At 31.5% G+C, this 17471-nt stretch overlaps 2 protein-coding genes across 3 annotated transcripts in view; one reads left to right on the forward strand and one right to left on the reverse strand.

Annotated features, from left to right (window-relative positions):
* Positions 1–8298, reverse strand: LOC134715180 (nucleolar protein 56-like). Its single transcript, XM_063577187.1, has 10 exons — positions 8163–8298; positions 5975–6182; positions 4033–4200; positions 3439–3637; positions 2993–3180; positions 2393–2544; positions 2050–2150; positions 1581–1729; positions 1003–1124; positions 1–562 (listed from the first exon to the last, which is right to left on the reverse strand). Exons 1-10 carry the CDS (start codon positions 8163–8165, stop codon positions 287–289), a joined length of 1566 nt encoding a protein of 521 aa, XP_063433257.1. The 5' UTR covers positions 8166–8298; the 3' UTR covers positions 1–286.
* LOC134715181 (polycomb group RING finger protein 6-like) overlaps positions 8258–17471 on the forward strand; it is a 21369-nt gene continuing 12155 nt past the window's right edge. The window contains exons 1-3 of one of the 2 annotated variants that reach the window (XM_063577188.1): positions 8258–8377; positions 15961–16306; positions 16769–16876. In XM_063577188.1, the coding sequence (XP_063433258.1) occupies positions 15965–16306; positions 16769–16876 (450 nt within the window). In that variant the 5' untranslated portion in view covers positions 8258–8377; positions 15961–15964. Of the gene's footprint in view, positions 8390–15960; positions 16307–16768; positions 16877–17471 lie in introns of both variants that reach the window. The other variant, XM_063577189.1, reaches the window with a different exon arrangement.

The raw sequence follows: 17471 nt of genomic DNA on the forward strand, positions 1-17471 counted from the left end.
TAAAAACCATTTTTTTATTTGAATATCAGTTATATTTTTTATTTTGTATTTTATTCACTTTACAATTTTTTTAAATGATTTTCAATTTTTAAGTTCTGAGGAAATTGGTATAAAGCTGGCCATATAATTTTGTCTCGAGTGCTTCAGTGCCAATCTATTAACAATAACTAACAGTTTCTTAAAAGACATGACATTTGTTTGCATCCCTAAACATTGAAGCAACAATATTTAGTCCAAATGAATACAAGAAAGTTTTCTTCTTTTCTTAAAATATTAAAACATTGCTTCAATCGCTATCTGATGAATCCTTTTGTTTCTTTTTCTTCTTCTTTTTCAACTTTTTAGCAGAAGATTCTACATCCATTGAGGTCTCTGCTTCAGGGGCTTCCTCATCCTGTGACTTCTTCTTCTTCTTTTTCTTTTTAGGAGGTTCATCGTCCTCCTGTGTGGTATCCATTTCCTGTGTTGTTTCCATGGTGTCATTCATTGCATCAGACTTTCGCTTCTCTTTCTTCTTCTTTTTCTTTTCTTTCTTTGCTAATTTAGTTTGAACTTCTGAGGCCTGAAATTTTATAAATCATTACATTATTACATAAGACAAGTAGTTGATATTGATCAATTTAATTGTTTTATAGTAATAACTACACTTTCAAGTAAAGTCATTTTTCTTTGTTTTAGCAAACCTCTAAAATAAGCTGATTCAAATCGACCTTTCATTTGTGGGTTTAAGTTTTTTTTCCCTTACATCAATTTAACTTTAACTTTATGATTCCAATTCTATACACAATGTCACAATTGTTAAGGAGTCAATGAATACATCTAGCTTGTGTAAAGATCCTCTGAATATTCATTGCATATCTAAATTTCTATGAATAATAATAAATGTCTTAAAAATAACTTCACATAAAATGTGTAAAAATTCTCTCGTGAAATAAGACTCTTGACATGTAACAGACCCCCTTCACAAGTAAAAGTATACTTTATAATTCAAGCTAACAGTACCTCTTCCACTGCTATTTTCATAACATCCACATTTTTAGCTGGAGCATCCCCAGTCTCATAAAACTTGAGACGATCTTCAACCTGTTGCTTTAGATGTTCACCAAACACATTAGTGGGAAATTCTATAACAACAAATAAAATAACATTAGTGAACATGATTTAATGTATGTTAATCGTTTGTTTTAGTACAGTTGTATAGTTTGTTTGTCTAAAGTTAACTAGATCAACTGGGGGAACACTCTGCCAAGTCATTACTTTGGAAAGAAAACCCCCCAAAATAGTTCAGATAAAAAATAAATGAGCAACACACAATAGATTATACGGTTATGATTGCGAGAAAGTTACAATTAATTGTAATAAGGAGTTAAAAGCAATTAGTGATAAAGAATGGATATATCCCTTAATTCGTTTTTCTTTAAATATGTACCTTTTAATATTTTATCAGTATAACTGAAGCAATAATAGAAATAACTAATTTATAGTCAGGTTTGTAAGAAGAATTATCCAAAAAATTAATGAAACAAATGTTGAGAACCTAAGTATACATTTTTAAGTATTAAAAAAATTATTCAACATACCGGTAAAGCAGTCAATCCTTGATGCAATAGAACATTTGTTGGCAAGGTAACGAGAAATACGACCTTTATTCTTAGCTCCTGCTCGTCCAATAAATGTAGAATGAAATATCAGCCCATATTTAGGGGTATTCCCTTTTGTCTTTAATGCCCTGAAAATATGAAATAAATGTTACTCAACATAAGATAAGACTTGCACAGTTAACATGGATAATACTAAATTGATTTATAATTTTACTCTAAAATTATGCATTTCAGTAATTAGATATTTGTTTTTTTTATGGAATAATTTTGTAGTGGTTCATGTTTGAATATTTGTTAACTACCAATTAGTTTAATAGCAGAATCAAATAGCATTATATCATAACAGAACAGAATTAAAATAAATGAAAGGAAATTTCATTGAAAGTTAGTCATCTGAAAATAAATATGAGAATCTTACAAAAATATGTTAGCTTAATGAATTATATACCTGAAGAGAGCCTTTTCTGCTCCCAAGATCTGTACAGTAGATGCTGGGTACTTGGCCAGATTTGTTAGACTTCCAGCATGAGCTATTAAACGAGCTCCAACCTTCAAAATATAAAATAGTAAAACAGATTGTTATAGGGATGTGGTGTAATAACTTATGTGACAGATATCTACATAGACCAAGTCAAAGGTTTAACATTTTTCATATATAAATGAACTTAATTACAAATTGAGACATATATATGACTGATTCTAGTTTTCTATATGTATTTTGTTTTTCTTTTACTTTTAATAGTTATTCTACAATATTATATATTTTATCTCCTTTAATCTAATTTATTCACCTGTTCACCAATAAGTGTTGCTAAGTTTGGTGCTACTTGTTTCATCTTGTTCCTTAGATATTCTGCCAAGCTTTTTCTGTACTCTGCTAAGGAAATAACTTTACTGGCAAAACTCTCAATGTTGATCAGATCAATGGGTGATATATCCATACCTAAAGGAATAAAGACAAGAATTACATCTTAACCTTGGTACTCTCAATATTATACCAAAGCATGAATATACAATTTATATCAACTGGCTTATAGCTTCTCCATTGTACATATCGTAGTATGACACCCACTGACCAGGTTTGTATGCATTGTAATGAAAAATGATTTTATATTTTATCAAAAATGTCTTATGGCTTGTCAGATGAAGTCTTTCGTTACATGATTTTTATACCTATAATTTAGGAATATCCAATTAAATCAAAATGCATTCAAAACTCATCATTTCTGTTTAAAAACATAAATGATAAAAATTGAGGAACCTTTTCAGCAATACTTGTGCTTTCTGCATTAAAAGAATTGTGATTCCATATTTTCAACTACAATGTAATGTCATTCATATGTCAAGTGTGATAAGCCATTCTAAATACAATTGCATACGTCTATACATACCCATAGATGATCTAGAAGCATCATATATGGCTCTGGCTTTTCCACTATCCATAACTATCTCCTCTAATTCTTCAACTTTCTCTTCTGTGAACTCCTTCCTATTTCCTATGTACTTTGCTGCTTTAGCATACAAATAATTGTCATTAACTATTTTCACCAATTCTGGGAAGTGGTAGGAATACCATTCTCTATAAAAAGATAGTTTATTCATTAGCATACAACATTAATACAATTAATTATTTGTAAAACCTACACATACATTGACATACAGATATATTGACATTTTTATGTGAATCTTAACAAATTTAGATCAAAACTTTACGAAAGTAGCAACTATAAATTCTTCAGGGGAAAATAATTTTATATTTCAAAGAATTGCATTTGAAAGTAAAGTATAGAAAATACTGAATATATGCATACAAAAAACATGTCAACTGAACACCAACCTCATTCTCATAGCAAAGGTGTTGATATTTTTGTCCAACTGGTCCAACAAACTGATGCTCTGAATGATCATGTTATCAACTCTGTTGACATTGAACTTGACCTTTGCTCTTGAGTAACTGTGACCTAGACCTAGTTGTGCTTTTCCTGCTGATTGATCTGTTAAGCCTTTAACTAAATTGTGGAAATGAGCTCTAATTCCTGAAAATAAATGTAAGATCACAGAATAGTAAACAATTGTTGTGTTAAGGACAATGAGCAGTGATTAAATAAAACTGAAAGATATTCATTTTATTCAATTTCTGACTTAATGATTGTATTAACATAAAACAAATTGAACCCAAAACAATAATTTTATTCACCTTTGTTTAAATACTTCAAATTTTTTTTGGAGAAAAACTTAATATAATTTTCTTATAATATTTGTCCTTGTAAATTCCATTCCATGACAAGAGAATGATTCCACTTTTCTAAGAACATTTTCTAACTATAAGTTTTAAAAGAGGATGAGTGTAAAATAAAATAAAACAACCACCCTGGAACCAAAACGGTGACGTTAAGTGACTTTAAGTTATATTTTTAGTACTAGTTCTAACCTCTGATGATTTCTGGGGCAGCTCCAGTCTGAGAACATTGTATTTTCAGTTCTTCAGTAATGGCAGCACCTATCTTAGCATCTCCAACACCTAAAATGATTTTCTGTTTCTTGGAAGCCTTGGGTACATTACTCTCTAGGAAGATCTGTAAATCTTCATGTACTAAACCTTGAAAGATAAAAAGAGGTAAAATATACCACCATGTAGACATTAAAATTACAGTGGTGCAAATAAACAGTCCAATTCAAATCCATCATCTGCAGAGTTTGCAAAATCTTTTTTCCCTGCTGGTCCTCACTATTAAATCTATTGAAAACTATTAAAGTTGTGTCAGTCCTATGCAAAATTTTGGGGGTAAAATCCTCATAACTGCCACTTTTCGCGAACTCTACATCTGCACCCTACTTAAGAAATTAATATTCGATAATTGCCATGTCAATCAACTTCAGAAATGGAAATGTAGATCGCCAAAGCAATTAAGACCAAATTCTTTAAAAGATGATATAAAACTTTTGTATAAATTATTAAAGCTGGTACTGCTTTAAAATCATTAAAAATAGAAAAGGTTGAAACATTGCTTTGTTTTGTATAATTTACAAGAACAAAGCCGGCTAAACTATTTAACAAGAGTTTGTCAAACTTACACATACATGTGATGGACTGTGAAACTCAGATCAGGAGATTTGGAAATTTTGGTCAGGAGATTAGGACTCAGATCAGGAGGTTTTTTATCGACATAAATTTTGTCGTAAATGTAACCATATGAAGTAGAAATTGTGTTTTTTCTACAAATTGTAATATGTTTAAAGTACCCTTATTGCCTTTCTATTTGAATAAAATAAAATATTAAGAAGAATCTGTTTCCTGTTTAGTTTTGTTTTGTTTTTGATAAATGATTGTTCACTGCTTGCAAATAAATCATTATATTTATCTATCTTATCTGTAGATTTTTATTCATGTCTCCATCTCCTTATCATTGGTAAATGTATAGACAAATAAGAAAGAAATAAGCTCTACATGTTTGTTTGCAACATCATATATTAATTAAAAAATAACAAACACTAACAGTAGTACTGCATGGCTTTTAAGCATTATGAAAGTCTTATTTGTAGAAAACTTAATAAAATGTTTTGCTATTTCAAGCTTACACAATAAAATCTTGTATATTCTAACATCTACAATTCTCAAACCAAAGGTTTTATAATCCCAATTAAACTAACTAGAAATTTATTAGTCTAAATGTACATATTGTATATTCCAATCACATAAATGATAAACAGATTTATAATATAAACTTCAATTTAATCCTTGATACGAGGTCTAGATTGCTAAAATAATTTTTAAATTTATATTTTTTTATTTGTCCCAAAACATTTAAATTCATTTAATCAACATCCATTTATGATTATTTGATTAAAATATTAATCATTTATAGTCTTTTTACAATTTACATTTTTAAAAGCAAAATAACTGAAAACAGGATAAAACAAAGGGAAGTAACAAAAATGTATTTCAATATTCCCAATACACATCGTTTTTATAACACAACGGCAGTTAGCCAGAGGTAAACATTGTTGATTACCAGTATGTTTGACACCCCAGCTGTCAAGTGAAGCCAATTAATTATACATCTTCTTTGATGTACAGGTAAAATTTAACACAGGTGTCAATTACACCCGTACAGTAGTAAGAAATGATCAAATATGGCGTCAGAAAATTTTGATTCATGAAATATTTCATACACGGGAGTTTTTTCTCCTGAACGGGAGGACGGGAGGAGACCCCTGAAAACGGGAGTTTTGTACTCCCGTCGGGAGGTTCACATGTATGCTTACATGTATAAATTAATGCTGAAATATGTATTTCCATTCTCAATTTTATTTAAACTGAAATGAACTGAAAAATACATCATATATTTTTTTTATAAATTTATAGTATTTACCTTCTGAAACACTATTAATGTTGTCCAATGCATTGGTACCACTTTTGAATGGGGAGAAAGCCACTAGTTTGACAACAGACTGGAACTTGCTGAGATCTGTTACACATTTCTCTACCTGACTCTGTAATACTGATACCTCTTCAAATTCTTTCACTTTGAACAGAGCATACCCTGAAGCATGTTCATACAAAATAAACAATACTTCGGCCTGAAATGATAAAATGTTTAACAATAATTTATTATGACTGCATTAATACATGTAATAATCAAGAGTGTAATCGATTATCATATGTCCATCTTATATATATATATCTAAAAATTTTGTAAGATGTTCTTTGATTTCTGTTGTTCAAGTTTAATAAACTTTCAGGAAAGTTTACTAATTAACATGCCAAATACATTTAATCTCAGACCGCCTATGAATATTTACTGTAAAAAACTAAGTCCATCTACCTGAAAAATATATTCTCAAAAGTTTGCTTTGGATACTATCTCTTAATCATTTCAAAGCTTCTGCCAGATTCAAAGACCATTTGACAAAGACATTGATGTGCAACAAACACTCTTAGACTGTACATTGTATCTACTTCATGAAGTCATATGAAACTACAGATTAAACTAAATTGATGCACATGTTTTTTTATAAAGAAATGGATAGTTTTCATTAAATAAATTTTGCTCCTACTTATACTGTATTTTTGTTGTACACAAGCTTCTGTCCAGATTTAAAAATGACATGAAAGTAAGACAATGTTTTTCAACTTCAACTTCATTTCTCGTAAAAATACATACAGGACATTTAAAAATGAGGATGTCTTACAAAAACTTTAACCACTGACTGAACCTAAATATTGATTCCACTGATGACAGAATTAAGATTTGCTATGTTTGGTGGAATCAGCACGTTCACATCCAAGGTCCATCTGCCCCTTACACGTCCACACCCAATTTTTAATATATTCCAGTTGAAAACTTCAAAAAAATTATATGTAAATTTACTTCATAAAAAAAATTTCAGGAATAAAATTGGTGAATTTCTATATGAAATGTTGTTTTTATTAATTTGATGATTACCTATTAAATGTTAATTATGTTTAATTATTGCTAATTGGTAATGGTATTTAAACACAGCTGTTGTTTTATGTATTATTTTAACTATGTGATAAAGTTATCACATAGTTGAAATAATTAAAATTAATTATGTTTAATGGTCATTATGTATTGTTGTTTGAACTTGCATTGATGTAAGAAAAAACCCCACCAAAAACCAGATGTTGACATAATCATGATAATGTCACTATTTAGAACTGTTTTTTTTTTATTAATTTTACAGCAAATCATACACTTACCAAAACACTTAGATTTATTTAGCATTCAAAAAATTAGTCTTACTTTATTTTGAAACATAAAAAAAAGCTAGCAGTAACCAAAACTTGATTTAGATTTATTCAACACTAAAAAAACGTGAGAATCAATCTTTATTTGAAGCCATGAAAAAAAAAAAAAAAAGTTTACCAAAGCTAGATTAAACAATTATTAATCACAAACCAATAAAAAGGGTGCAAAGACTTAGGGCACGACCACATTGGGGTGCAAAAGTAAAAGAGGGCGAAGGTGAATAATATGTTTTTGGGCAAACAGACCCTGATTCATGTTTGGTGAGATACATAGAAACAATAAATACATATAAATGCAGGCTTGATAAAAAATAGGTCTTCCACCTTTGATATCAATATTATTGTTTTCAATCAGACATGAACCAATCAAATAAATGGGAAGGAAAACGACCACAAGCAAATCAAATTGGTGTTAACAAATATAAGGGACAGCTGACCCCCCCCCCCCTTTTCCAACCCCCAAATTAAATATACATATTTTCGCTATATGCCAATGTACAAATACACTCCAACAGTATACTTCTATAAGGCGTCAGTGAAAAATAACCATATCGTACATGTATACCAGCGGATGTTGTACTATTAACTGCGATCAAAATAAATCCGACCACATGTCCAGTCGGCATGTGCTGATTAATTTCAATAAATCTATGGAAAATAGTAGAGTCTAAGCATTGACATTTTGGAATCGAAGATTGCCTTTGCTAAGTTTTGTAGTTAAACATGGTATGTATAAAATAAGATAATTAGATTTATGCATGTACTCAAAAAGTTAAAAGCCACGTGCTCACCATCTTTACAAACAATATTCGCCATTCACTAAGAAATAATCCTTATGTAAAATCATTTTTCATTGGTTGTTTTCAGACAGATCTCAGGAAATGGCCAATGAGAAAAGCTCTTACAAACCCTGTGATAGGCGGAAGTTTACAATGGCGTCTGCATTTAAAAAGTCAGTTACAAAATGTAACTTTTCCGTGTTTTAAGGTTAAACAACAGTCGAAAGGTTTGTTATGGGGTAAAACATAAAACAAGAATGACCAGATTTATGAATATCAATACCACAAAATTATAATGATAAGGAGATATGCATGAACTAATCATCAGACTAAAGATATTTGTAACAATTGTAATAAGGATGTGGTATCTAATGACAGAGCCTTATCATGTTCTATTTGCGATAAATGGTTCCACATCAAGTGTGAAAGGGTTCCTGTCGCAGATTATGACTTCTTACAAAAATCAGATGATAGTATCCAGTGGGTTTGCAAGGGTTGCAAAGGGGCTTCCCAGAAAATTTGTAAGATGTTGACTTTAATGCACACAAGACAAGATAAGATAGAAACAGAAGTTGTTGGTCTAGCAAATAGTCTGAAAAATTGTAATGAAAGGATAAATTCAGTGGATAAAAATTTATCCCAGCTTAATGAAAACTTACCCAAGATGGTGTCACAACAAATAAGTCAGATTATTGATGACAAGTCAGAGGAAGAGAAAAGAGAAGCAAATGTTATTATATTTGGTATTCCAGAAACTGAGGAGGGGGACTCTAAAATGAAAGATACTGAATTTATTCAGGGGCTATGTAGTGATTCTTTAGGGATTGACAATATTGCTATTGACGAGATTACACGTTTAGGTGCAAAGCCTAAGAAAGGCTCAGGGAAATTCAGGCTTACTAGGCTAGTTGTTAAGGATAATACCTCTAGGAACAATCTATTCCGTAATGCTTATAAGTTGAAAGACACCAAGATAGGTGCTCACAAGAAAATTGGCATAGGCAGAGACCTCACAAAAAAACAGAGAGAAATTAATAATGCTCTACGTATTGAACTGGGTCAAATGAAAAAGGATTTTCCACATAGGAGTTGGGCCATTCGTAGAGAGAAGATAGTTGAATTGCCAAAATCGGGGATTCCTCCATGGGCCCCCGATACATAATGATAACAATGATTATTCAGATACTTCAAATGTAAATATGTTAACAGTTAATGTTGATAATTTTGTTCCAGTTAATAGTTATGTTAAAGTTACAGTTAATGACAGTATAAATGAGTTAAATATGTCGCAAGGTATTTCCAATACCCAACCAGTTAAGGAGGATAAGAAATTTACTCCGAAGGATAATTTGAAGTCGTTGAGAGTTTTGTTTTCAAATGTTGACACCCTGTCAAATAAGCGTTCAGAGTTTGAGGCACATTTATCAATTGAAAAGCCACATATAATAGGTTTATGCGAAATATATCCTAAGAACTCTGTGGATAAATCTATATCATCCATGCTAAATCTAGCTGATTATGAAAAGTATTTACCGGACAAAGTGGGGGATAGAGGTGTAGTTATTTATATTCACAAGTCTTTGACTGCTTTTAAAGTTGACATTTTATCGGAATCTGCTTTTAATGAATCGGTGTGGTGTGAAGTTAAATTAGAAGGAACTGATAAACTGTTATTGGGCTGTATTTATAGGAGTCCGTCGTCTGTATCCTGTAATAATAAGAAATTAAATGATTTAATATGTCATGCTCGTAACTTAAAGTACAGCCATTATTTAATTATGGGAGACTTTAACTACCCTGAAATCAAATGGGTTGATAATGAAGTATCAAGTGGTATTAACACAGATCCTTTTAAATTTTATGAGTGTATGCAAAACAATTTCCTATTTCAACATATATGTACACCGACACGTTTTCGTACTGGTCAAAATGCCAATTTACTTGATTTGGTTTTCACAAATGAAGAAAATATGATATCCAAAGACTCTATACAAATGGATTCGCCAGTTGGGAAGAGTGACCATTGCATGATAACTTTCGATTTTTGTTGCTATTTGAATAATGAGAATACTTCTGGCGATCGTTTTTCATATTTTAGAGGTAACTATGAGATTTTTAATGAGACTCTAAACGACATTGACTGGGATGTTCTGCTAAATAATAAAAGCATTAATGAAATGTGGAAATGTTTCTCTACTGTTATGTCCGATAACATTGATAGATTTATTCCGAAGAAGAAAAATGACCGTAAATTTATAAGCCCACCTTTGTGGATGGATAGAGCTACTAAGTCTGCAATTGTCAAGAAACGTAAATCATGGAAAAAATATAAATATTCAAGAAATAATTTGTCATATATCAAATATGTGAAGGATCGCAATGAATGTACAAATACTGTTAAAAATGCCAAACTTAGTTTTGAACAAAAAGTGGCCTTAGAATCAAAGACTAATGTAAAGTCGTTTTGGAATTATGTTAACAGTAAACTCAAGACTAGATCAGGAATAGGTACGCTTGAGAAACCGGATGGTACTTTAGCATCCAGTACTGCTGACAAAGTTGAAGTTTTAAATCAGTTTTTTACTAGTGTTTTTACTCAAACGGAGGACTTGAAAGATTATGATACTAATTCAGTGTCGAACAATTATTTAAATGATATTAATATTTGTCAGGAAGATGTGATAAAGAAACTTAATAAATTAAAGACAGATAAATCTGCAGGACCTGATGGTCTCCATCCGAAAGTTTTATATGAAGTTAGACATGCAATTTGTTATCCATTGTTTTTAATTTTTAATAAGTCTATCAAAGAGGGGAAAGTTCCAGACGATTGGAAAAATGCCATAGTATCACCGATATTTAAGAAAGGAAAAAAACTAAAACCTGGTAATTATAGACCTGTAAGCTTAACATCAGTGGTATGTAAGATATGTGAATCCATTATTAGAGACAATATTATGAAGTTTATTCTTACAAACAATCTTTTTACTAGTAGTCAATATGGCTTCCGTCCTGGTAGATCATGTGTTACTCAACTCCTAGAGGTTCTGGATGAGTGGTCAGAATTAATTGATAGTGGTTTTCCACTGGACTCGATTTTCCTTGACTTTTCCAAAGCGTTTGATACGGTACCGCATCAGCGTTTATTTTTGAAACTTGAAAAACTTGGAATAAAGGGATGCATTTTAAATTGGATAAAAAGTTTTCTATCTGGGCGTAAGCAATGTGTTCGTATAAATAACACAACATCAACATGGTCAGACGTTGTGAGCGGTGTACCTCAGGGAAGTGTTTTAGGACCAGTTCTTTTCTTAACATTTATAAATGATCTTCCTGATGTAGTAGAGGGCATAGTGAAAATTTTTGCTGATGATTGTAAAGTTTATTCTAAAGTCTCGTCAGATTATGAGCAAAGTAAGTTACAGGAAAATTTGGACAGATTATGTGAATGGTCAGATATGTGGAAATTAAAATTTAATGCTGCTAAATGTAAAGTATTGCATATTAATCCTGACAATGACCTGAAATATCGTTATACCATGTTGGATGAATCTGGAAATTTTATTGCATTATCTACAGTGAATGAAGAAAAGGATCTTGGAGTAACTTTCGAGTCTAATTTGAAATTTGAAAAACATATAAGTGATATTTATAACAAAGCGCAGAGAGTGTTGTCTCTTATTCATCATTCTTTTGATTACATGGATCAAGATATGTTTCTTACTATTTATAAATCAATAGTGCGTCCGCTGCTTGAATATGCGACATGCGTCTGGTCACCGTATCTTAAAAAAGACATCCGTAAACTGGAATCTGTACAAAGGAGGGCCACAAAACTGGTGAAAAATATTTGTCATCTTAATTATGAAGACAGGCTACGTTCATTGGGTTTGCCAACTTTGGAATATCGTAGGGATAGGAATGACATGATACAAGTCTACAAATCGTTGCATGGTATAGATGACATCGACTGGATGAAGCTATTTACTTTAGCACCATCTAATAATACTAGAGGTCACTCATTAAAACTGTTTAAAAAACAGTGTAAGACCACACATAGACTAAATACTTTTTCAATTAGAGTAGTGGATCAGTGGAATAACCTGTCTGATTTAACAGTGACGGCAAAGACTCTAAATAATTTTAAGTCCGCACTAAATGGCGAAAACTGGAACCCTTATAAATTCATATGTTCGTGTTAATTAAGTGTTCAGCTGCGCACACCCAAATAAGTGTTTTTTACTAAAAGTTTAATATATATTATATATATATTGTATTAATTATGAGAAGAGAAATGCATATACGACAATCCAAGATGAGGGGTCAGTAGAAGCCTTTGGCTTATTTAACGACCCGAAGATAAAGGTATAAAGGTATAAAGGTATAAAGAGTTACTTAGTAGAGTGCTGATTTTCAAAATTTTACTGAACATCATCATGTTGATGTAATCAGCTAACAGTATATATAAATATATATATTATTGATGCAATAACAAATAAGAAACAAATTGAAATACCGCACAACCTTAATCCCAGCTGACCCGGCCGCTTGAACTTTTGACGCATACAACAATCACTTTTTCATTGTGGCGTCAGATATTTTGTTTTATAACGTCAACATTTTACGGGAACCTGTGATATCCAGCATTCTAATGCAACAACGTTTGTAACGTTCATTTTGATTGGATAACGTCACTTTCTTACATGGCATCAATTGACAATTGATGTTATGGGACGTACGCGCAAGCGCAGACGGCATATGACAGATTTTAAATGCATGTTTTAATGTGGTTTTCTGTCAGTTTCATTAGAATGGAGATAACAATATTGTATTTTAAGCTCCGACCGCATCAATTTGGGATTTGATGGTCGCAAATGCCTGTTTACTGTCTCTGCTAACGCGTCGCCAGTAAACTTAATTTGTGACCATCAAATCCCCAATTGATGGCGTCGTAGCTTAAAATACAATACAGTTATTTCCTAAATGGCAGACAAATAGCGATAAGGTGTATTAAAGTTATACCTTAACCCTTTTGCTGATGAGTCCCAGTTACCCGGATTCACGCTTCAGACAGCTGACGATGAGTCCCGTTTTACCGGGATCGGAATACCTCTTTTGTATTTTCCGCAAACATGAGTTATATTCTTTGATGAATACCTGGATGAAAGTGTGAACATGCCATGGCGCTTCCGTTCGATGAAAATTGTGTCAAAATCAGAGGAAATTTACGGAATTTATGAGAATTTGAAATGAGGGAACATTTTTTTTGAAAGAATATGGAAGAATTGAAGCCAAACTAGTATACCTTTTTGACTTAAAATGTTGTTTTATGTACAAAACACTTGGAATAGACATCGCTCAGTGCGAGGTATTTGTACAGCCTCATAAATTTTTTTTAAATTTTGCCGTTTTGGGTTAAAAAATTACGATTTGGGGTTAAAGAGCTGAATTTTGAGAATATCACTTAACCCTTTCCTCCATTGACATTTTTTATTGCATACTTGATTCGCATAGGATTTTTTTCATAAAATGCTGAACATATGCTTTAAAGTATTAATGCATTGCGAAAAACAACAATTTTATCAAATAAATGTAAGTCAGATATTCCTATGGTTTTCCTTTTCATATTGGATACAAATTTTATTAAGTCAACTGCAGACACTTTGCAGTCAAAGTGTTTCAACTGAAGTACTACACAGGCGTCATTATGGAGTAAGGGGGGTGGCGTCAAAAGGCGTCATTATGGAGGAAAGGGTTAAGTTATGCCGAAAATTTGAATATTGTAAGAGGAAAAAATTATCAAAACATGAACAAAACTGTGAACATGGTGTTAGTGAATGAAATAAGGCTAAAAATAAAATATTCGCGACTCGAAAAATTTGATAAGCCATTCTTGTTCAAATTTTTTTGTTTCTTTGTTGGTTTTTGGTAATATCTGTAGTAAAGTGTAATTGCCTCAGTGGGGTGCATCTCAAATGTATTGCATGTATCAGGTCTGTTAACAGCTTGTGACAAGTTTGATAGCTGTAGTTTTAGGAAACTTTTCTCTTTCTTTTGTAATTATTCAAGTCTTAGAGTTGAATGACTTAATTATATAAAGTCTGATCATCATGACACAATTCATGATTTACAGGGTGTGAACATGTCCGGTGAGAATGTGAAAGAGATAAAATTGAGAAAGAACATGCATTTTGGGTGAACAGACTCAGGTTCGATAACAGATTGTGAACAAACCCCCCTATATCGAACTTAAGAACACAAGTATCTGATCTTAAAATAATATTGCACTTGGTTTTGAAAGTAAGTCATGCTGATACTTGCAAATGCAAACTTGAATGGGCTTTGCTCATTGTTGAAAGCCGTTTAGTGACCTATAGTTAATTTCTGTGTCATTTTGGTCTCTTGTGGAGAGTTGTCTCATTTGCAATCATACCACATCTTCCTTTTTATATTGAGTACTTACATGTACCTTGAAGTGAATTTATTCACCTGTAACGATAATAAAAGAGGGACAAAATATACCAGTCAAACTCATAAATTGAAAATAAACTAACAACGCCTGGCTAAAAATGCAAGAAGACAAACAGACAAACAATGAAACATAAGACACAACATAGAAAGCTAAAGAATAAGCAACACGAACCCCACCAAAAACTAGGGGTGATCTAAGGTACTCCAGAAGGGTTAGCAGATCCTGCTCTACATGTTGCACCCATTGTGTTGCTTATGTTATGAAAAATCCGATAGGTCAATACCGTCATATTCATGAAAGGGAAGGTGATTGTAGTTACGACTTAAGGAACAAATCTGATATCATTTGTGAATTGGTTATTTCATAACGGACAACCAACTCGTCAGTCGTGATGGCTTTCATAAAATTTATGAAGGTATGATTTCAACTTCACCATTTGGAACTCATGGTTTAATACATGTTGCTTCCTTGTAGCAGCCACACTCTATCAAGAAAATCATGATAGGAAATGCAATGCAATAAACCATTGTAAACTAACCATCATACCTGAGTAAAATATTGTTTGATCTATATGTATATTCCAACAATTCTACAAAACAAAAATTACACAAGATAGAGAAGACTATTGGGGGAGGGATATATATATGTCTAGAACTAGACATGAACAAATTCTAGGTACATAAACCATCAATTATGCAATTATATCTACAATTAAAAAATATATGCTTTGGTCATGAATGTTTGTCTCTAATATTTAATTAACTGTGTATTCAGATATCGCAGATCAAATTTATTCGTTCATTGTGTAATCATATGTTTTTTGATTGAGTTAAGTCTGCCAATTGATATTTTATCGTGTGTTTTTCTATGTTGTGATGTTATGCTATTGTTTCAGAAAAAGGGAGAAGGTTTGTATCTATTAAAACGTTTAATCCCGCTGCAAATGTTTGCACCTGTCCTAAGTCAGGAATCTGATGTACTGTAGTTGTCGTTTTTTTATGTAATATATACATGTTTCTCGTTTTGTTTATATAGATTAGACTGTTGGTTTTCCCGTTTGAATGGTTTTACACTAGTAATTTTGGGGCCCTTTATAGCTTGTTGTTCGGTGTGAGCCAATTAATGCAAGGCTTCGTGTTGAAGGCCGTACTTTAACCTATAATGGTTTACTTTTTAAATTGTTATTTGGATGGAGAGTTGTCTCATCGGCACTCACACCACATCTTCCTACATCTATTTAAATCATAATATGAATGATTAAGATTGTTGTTCATAATTTATATTTGTATGGTTTATAAATAAAATATAATTGATGCATTAAGTTAATATATATTTCAGTTAAATGGAAACTTGTGAAACCTCATCAGAGATAAAGGAACAATGTGAAGGAAAATTGTGCTGTGTTTTGTGTGCAAAAAATGAAGAAGAGACGGTTAATGAAGAAAAGATATCACTTCATTGTCTCCCAGGGACTGATGACGACAGAAGAGAAGAATGGTTAGGGAAGATAAAACAAGCAAAACCAGATGTTCTCATATCCGATCATACAAGACTATGCAACTTACATTTTGAAGACAATATTTGTGATAATGATTCAGTACCCACTAAACTTTGTGTAGATTCAATTGAACAAAAAGACAATTCAAAGGATGAAAAGGTTGATGAAAATTTAAATACTACAGAGGTAAAGTATTGACATTTGTCATAAGCTTACAGTGTCACAACTCTAAAACAGCCTAGGGAGAACACTGACTGCTTATCTTGGTAGTTAAAACATAACTTCTAAATACATTGAATAGGGACAAATGCAGTATAATAACAAAATAATTCAACTGTTTTCTGTACTTTGGTAGAGTTGTTGTCTCTTTGACACATTCCCCATTCTTATTCTCAATTTTATTTTAAGTTAAGCCGTGTAGAAGTAGTTTACATGAGATCTCTTGTCAATCATGTCAATATTTTTGTTGAAATAAAAAAATATTTTGCATGAACATGTTAAACTTGTATTACCAATTAATAATTCATTAGTTTTGTCATTTAATAAACATTGAATGAGATGTCTTTTATAAAAAAAGATAAACAGTATGAATCTTAACATATACATGTAGATTGAGTATTAATATAGTTGTTATTGTGAATTTTTCAGAGCAATCTCAATAAGGAAGAAGACACAGAACAACCATCTTGTAGTACAGTCCTTAACAACAGCCAATCAGAGGAAAAACCAGAACCCAAACTATCTTTGAAAGAACAGGTGGTTAAATCATAATTTTTGATGATGTCAGATTTGCCGTATAAAATTTGGTTCAGGAATATACTGTAATATTGTTCAAGAACTATTTTTATGCCTTTGTCAAAGTAGAGAGGGCAAATTTAAACCTTGTATGTATACCTGTCTGTAGATTTGTTTGTCCTGAAATTAGTTTCCATTCTCTAACTTTAATTGACTGTATGTTGAATATGATAAAAATTTTACACACCAAAGAAAGAGAAAAAAATGTGCCATCCTTTCCATTTCTTGCTATAAGTATATATTATTATACATGTAATAATAATATTAATTCAATAAAGTAGAGAAATGTCAATGCCGTTATTGAATTTCAGGCAGTGAATTGCATTGCTTTATGCTTTCTTTTCAATTTTTAGAGAAATGTATAATGATCATTGGAGTAAAAGAATGGCTTAAATTTTTTATCACATCTCACCAATGTTGTTTTGATTCTGTATTTACAGTTTGATGAAAATTTCCATATAGGCTAATTTTTGCCTGATTAACTCAATGTGTAATAAAAAATATACCTTCATGTGCTACTTTTTGAGTTAAATGAGGTTGACATTTTGTATATTTG

This window comes from Mytilus trossulus, chromosome 4 (genome assembly GCF_036588685.1).
Source record: "Mytilus trossulus isolate FHL-02 chromosome 4, PNRI_Mtr1.1.1.hap1, whole genome shotgun sequence".
Lineage (NCBI taxonomy): Eukaryota > Metazoa > Mollusca > Bivalvia > Mytilida > Mytilidae > Mytilus > Mytilus trossulus.